Raw genomic sequence first — 6000 nt, 5'->3', positions numbered from 1 at the left:
CAGATAGAGAGAGAGGGAGGAAGAAAGAGAGGCAGATAGAGAGAGAGAGCGGGAGGAAGAAAGAGAGGCAAATAGAGAGAGAGAGGGAGGAAGAGAGAGAGAGAGAGGGAGAGAGAGAGACAGACAGACAGACAGACAGACAGACAGACAAAGACAGGAAGACAGACAGAGATTGATTGATTCCTGGCCTTGAGACTAAGTCCCTCTTCTGTCCCCTTTTGTCCCTTCTGTGTGGCTTTGGCAGAACATCACACACGGCTCCAGCTTCCACGTGGTCCTGGACACCATCCCCTCCATGATGAGCGCCCTGCGCATGGTGTGGATCATCTCTAGACACTACAACAGAGACGAGAGGATGATCCCGCTCATGGAGCGCATAGCCTGGGAGATCGCTGAGCGCGTGTGCCGCGTCGTCAACCTCCGCACCCTGTTCAAGTGAGAAGCCGCAGGGCTAGCCGGGAGTCCTGCTGGGGTTCCTTCAGGGAGTCCTGCAGCTCTGTTTCAGGCTGTGCGTGATTCAGGGCTGGGCTGGGGCTCCTCAGGAGAGCAGGCACCTAGTGTGCCAAGGGCCTGGGTTTCATCCCCAGGACTGCAAAACAATTATCACGGAGATTGAGATGCCCAGTAGTATACTCTTGGGACTAGCCATCACATCGATTGATTTAAGAGCATGGGGCTGGAAAGGTGGCTCCGCGATTAAGAGCATTTGCTGCTCTTGGAGAGGACCTGGGTTTAGTTTCCAGCACCCGGGCAGCTTACAACCGCCCTGTCCGCAGCTAGAGCTCCAGTGGAGTCTGATGCCCTCTTCTGGCCATCTTGGGTACTGCACTCTACACACATACACACATTATTTTAGTATATATATAATTTTATATATACATATACATATATGTATATATTGGTTTTTCGAGACAGGGTTTCTCTGTATAGCCCTTGCTATCCTGCAACTCACTCTGTAGACCAGGCTGGCCTTGAACTCAGAAATCCGCCTGCCTCTGCCTCCCAAGTGCTGGGATTAAAGGCATGCGCCACCACTGCCCAGCTAGAATATATTTTAAAAGAAACATTCTTTTTATCTCCCTAAGACGCCATATGCATTTTAGCAGTCACTTCAAACCTCTTCCCTCTCTAAGTCCCAAGGCCTGGAGATCTTGCAACACAAAGTCTTTTCTGGATGGTGTTTTACTCAGCTCGGCATCTCCAAGGCTTATATGTGTATCATCTGAACTTCATTCCTTTTTATGACTGAATAATATTCCATTGCCCAAACATAACATATGTGTGTGTGTGTATATATATATATATATATATATACATACATATGTATATATATATAGTGTGTGTGTGCATATATATACATACATATATACATACACATATATACATATATATTTCATTTACATAGCAGAATACACAATTCTGTATATGATTATATTGCATAACACAATTATGTATGTGTATGATTTCTCAAGTTTAAGTTATTGATTTATTTTTGAGACAGGGTCTCACTATGTAATTCTGACTGGCCTGGCACTTGATATGTGTAGCTCTGCCTGCTCCTGCCTCCCAAGTGCTGGCCGTAAAGGTATGAATCACCACGCATGGGCTATTTTATTTTTATCTATGTGTATAGGTGTGTGTCTGTGTGAATATATGCACACATGTGTGCAGGCACCTGCAGCAGAGGCCAAAAGAGGGTAACGGATCCATGGAGTTACATGCACTGTGAGCTGTCCAAAGTGCATGCTGGGATCTGAATTCTGGGCCTCGTGACGGAGCAGTCCACGGTCTTAAAAGCTGAGCAGTCTCTCCAGCCGCCGCACCTGTGGGATTTTGGCTGGGATTTCGTTCCTTAGATATATTTGGAGAGACTGAGGCAGGGGCCAGGGGATGCCCAGTCCTGGGCCTGGCCCCTCAGGAGGAACAGCCTGTCACATGTTCAGGGGCCATGATGATTTTTAACTGTTTTGTGTGAGCATGACATAGGGAACAAACCCAGGGTCTCATAAAGCTAGGCACGCGAGTTACTGCTGGTCTGCGTTTGACCATTTCCTACTTTCTACCTGATCCACATGGGTGAGGTCAGCCTCAGGCAGGGTAGATACTCCAGAACTGCAGCTACCACGGTAACTATAAGACCTTAAGTGACAGGCACCAAGGACACCTTCTCTCCTCTTCATGTAGCCATCCGTGCTTTCCAGGGAGCTCAGTTAGATGGCCACTGGGAAGAATAGCCTGGGCCCAGCTTGGGGGACTTTTTTTATCCTTATAAATTGCAATGACACGTGAGGATGGATTCCCTGAGAAGACCTTGGTGCCAGGGAGACCCTGGATGAGAATCTTCCCAGATACCAATGCCCTGGTGTGGAGTGTGGTTCAGATGCAGGCAGATACCTCAAAGCCTGGCATCTCTTTGCTTAACAGGGAAAACAGAGCAAACGCACAGTTCAAAACCCTGGAGGCCAGAAACACTCTCAAGCTATGGAAGAAGTCCTACTTTGATATCCGGGCCAAGATCGAGGCTTCTGGTCGGGAGGCGCGATGGGAATTTGACCGAAAGCGGCTGTTTGAGAGAACAGACTACATGGCCAACATCTGCCAGGACCTGGCAGATATTCTGCAGGTAGGAGCCACTTCCGAGATGTGTATGGATTTGTCTGATGGAAGGACGCATACTGGCCTTTGGATGAGGGGTGCCATCATGCTGTTGGCCTGAAGTGTCCAGTAGAAAAGAAACTATTGAAAGAAGGATGTATAGAGTTCTAGAATGTACCAGAATGTGCCACTGCACCCCCGGTGTTTTGTGACTCTGTGTATATTTAGGCTGTCTGGTCAGTGAACCTCAGGGGCCTGTCTGTCTCCACCTTCCCTGTACTGGGATTACAAGTGTGAGCACGATGTCTGATGAATCAAATTCAGGTTGTCATGGTTCTTACTGACTGAATCATCTTCCCAGCAGGCTTTGCAACTTTGCTTTGGGCTCTGACTCCTTCCCCCCCACCCCCTTCTCTCTCTGCAAGACCAACTCAAGAGCTCTCTGTGTCCTGGGCTTTTGCCTGTCCTGGCTTTGAATTCCCCTCATTCCCTCTTCCCACCTTCTACTGTCCCCTCAGGCCTCAACACCCTCACCTACTACCCACCAGCTCTGTATTAGCGTGACCTGCCACAGCTTTGGATATACGGGCACTTGCCTAGTGTCTGACTGGGTGGCTAGCACAGCCCTTGCCTGGAGGGACTCCACCCCCCCCATTCACTTTGCATCCCTACGGAGAGCCCACAGGTGCCTGCACTCACACCCACCAATGGGAAAACAAAGTGAGTCAAACAGCTAAAATCTGGGCGGGCTGCATCCCTGCTGTAGCTGGTGGCTGGTATAGACATGGGTGCCAGGCCCCGTGTCTGGGGAGCCAGCTCTGTCAGTAATGCACTGGTGTAGCAATTATGAGGAATCTGAGTTCTGATCCCCAGCCCCCCATATCACAGCCTAAGCTGAGAGCCTGCCATAACCCTGGTGCTGAGGAGGGGACCCCCAAGGTCCGGTGGCCACCAGCAACATAGACAAGAAAGGGCAGAGCATGGAACTTTAAAACTTCCATGTCCATTTTATTGTTCTTTAATCTTTATGACTTTGTTTTTTAAAGACAGGGTCTCATGTAGCCCAGGATAGCCTCAAATTCTCTTTGTCATTGAAGACTTTGAATTTCTTTTTCTTTTCTTTTCTTTCTTTCTTTCTTTCTTTCTTTCTTTCCTTCTTTTTTTTTTTTTTTTGAGACAGGGTTTCTCTGTATAGCCCTAGTTGTCCTGGAACTCACTCTGTAGACCAGGCTGGCCTTGAACTCAGAAATCTGCCTGCCTCTGCCTCCCAAGTGCTGGAATTAAAGGCATGCGCCACCACTGCCCGGCAGACCTTGAATTTCTGATCCTCCTGCCTCCACCTTCCATGTGCCGGAATTAGAGGTATAGCCAATGATAACTGGTGTATGTGTTGCTGGGGATGGAAGCCAGGGCTGCATGCGAGCTAGGCAAGCGCCTTTACCAACTGAGCCATGCCCCAACCTCAGCGCATCTTTCTATGGAGCAAAGTCAGCAGAAAAATCCAGATATAAAACCGATGGGCGTGACAGTGCACAGTTGCAGTCCTAGCACCAGAGAGGAAGGGGTGGGTGGATCTTTGTGAGTGGGAGACCAGCCTGGTCTACCTAGAGAATTCCAGGCTATCCAGGGTTACATATGAGACTCTGTCTCAAAGTCAATGAAGCCCTTCATTCAGACATGGAGTTGTTGAGATGACACGTGCACGTGCACACGTTTCACTGTGACTAGGAGAAGGGAGACCCACATGGCAGGTTAAGCTGCTTTTATTTCACATTTCACCAACACCTCCTCCCCACCTCAGCCTGGTAAAGCACCTGGAACTCCGGCTCACCTTCTTTCTGGTATTCTTGCATGATAGACATGTTGAGCCACACAGGAAGCACCCCAATGAGAAAGATACAGAAGGTTGTGAAACCGCCATGTGTGTGGTGGGATTAGAACCCAGGTCCTCTGCAAGACTTTCCAGTGCTCTTAACCACTGACCTGTCTCTCTGGGCCCCAGGGCCTCTGAGTCTTATGTGACTGGGCATAGTACCAAAGGTCTCAGACGGGGAGAAGGTTGCCCGTGTGCTGGGACTTTTAAAGTGCTATCTGTTTACGAAAACCAAAGGATGCTTAGCCCCCTTTCATTCTGTCCCCCACTACCAGGTCTTGGAGGAATTTTACAACATATTTGGCCCAGAGCTCAAGGCTGTGACAGGGGACCCCAAGAGAATCGACGATGTCCTTTGCAGGGTTGACAGCTTGGTTGCCCCCATGGAAACCCTGAGCTTTGACCCCTTCAGCATCAGGTCCTCCCCGTACTGGAAATACGTGATGGAAGACTTCAAGCTTGAAGTTCTGGCAAGTGACCCAACCATCCATTCGACCACAGAAGCAGAGGCTCCTTTTAAGGATGTGTGTGTGTGTGTGCATGTGTGTGCGTGTGTGTGTGTGTTGCACACATCTTTGTACTCAGAGGCCAGGAGAGGGTGTCTGTCCTGCTGTGCCACACTCCACATATTTCTTTGAGGCAGGGTCTCTCCCTGAACCCAACCTCAAACTTTCTGAGGCTGGAACCCAGCAATCCTCCTGCCTCTGCCACCACTTTCAGAGCTGGGGTGGCAGGTGTGGTCACCCAGGTTTTTCATGTGGGTTCTGGGGTCCCAACATAGGACCTCATCCTTGGGAGGCAAGCACTGTCCCAACTGAGCCATGCCGCAGCCCACGCAAGTTTCTCTGACTAGATGCCAGCGTTCATTAATGTACAACAGAGCTCTGTCCCAAGCTGCTGAGCACCCTCATCCTGCTTCCTTGCAAGACCATGACAAGCTGTAGCTTTTTCTTCAACTTCTTCTTTTTTCTCTTCTCATCTTCTCTTCTCCCTTCCCCACCCACCTCCCTTCCTCTCCCTTTTCCTTCCCTTTCTTTTTCCTCCTCTTCTTTCTTCCGGCAGGTTATTGAGAAAGAAGCCAAAAATTTTATTGATGAATCTTTCAAAACACTTCGGTCAGCAGAAGCAGCCTTTGACATGCTGTTAAAATTCAAACACATCCGCTCCCGGGAAGCCATCAACCGGCAGATGATGATGAAATTTAACGACATCCTGGCACAGTATTGCAAAGAGGTGACCGGCGGGGGGGACCCATGGCTACCCTGACAGTGAACACGTGGCCACAGCCCAGCCCAGCCCAGAGACACGCCTTTTACAATATAATGTCTGCCAGTGATCACCTCTAGAACAGCTTTATGGATTTCTAATAATTCAACCCAATCAGGAACACTGAGAACAAATGAGATTAGGGGGTGTAAGAAAGGAAGAGCAGTTGTCTTGTTAGGGTTTCCATCGCTGCAAACAGACACCACGATCAAGCAGCTCTTAAAATGGCAAACATTTCATTGGGGCTGGCTTACAGTTTAAGAGGC

General features: G+C 49.1%; 1 protein-coding gene across 1 annotated transcript in view; it reads left to right on the top strand.

Annotated features, from left to right (window-relative positions):
* Window positions 1–6000, top strand: part of Dnah10 (dynein axonemal heavy chain 10) — a 113865-nt gene that overhangs the window by 15551 nt on the left and 92314 nt on the right. Inside the window, exons 9-12 of the mRNA XM_028766046.1 lie at window positions 245–435; window positions 2425–2623; window positions 4744–4938; window positions 5531–5701. Coding sequence (XP_028621879.1) covers window positions 245–435; window positions 2425–2623; window positions 4744–4938; window positions 5531–5701 — 756 coding nt within the window. The remainder of the gene's footprint in view (window positions 1–244; window positions 436–2424; window positions 2624–4743; window positions 4939–5530; window positions 5702–6000) is intronic.

Source organism: Grammomys surdaster, unplaced genomic scaffold, assembly GCF_004785775.1.
Source record: "Grammomys surdaster isolate TR1022 unplaced genomic scaffold, NIH_TR_1.0 166, whole genome shotgun sequence".
Lineage (NCBI taxonomy): Eukaryota > Metazoa > Chordata > Mammalia > Rodentia > Muridae > Grammomys > Grammomys surdaster.
Note: the sequence above shows the minus strand (reverse complement) of the source record. Positions and strands in the feature narration are given on the sequence as shown.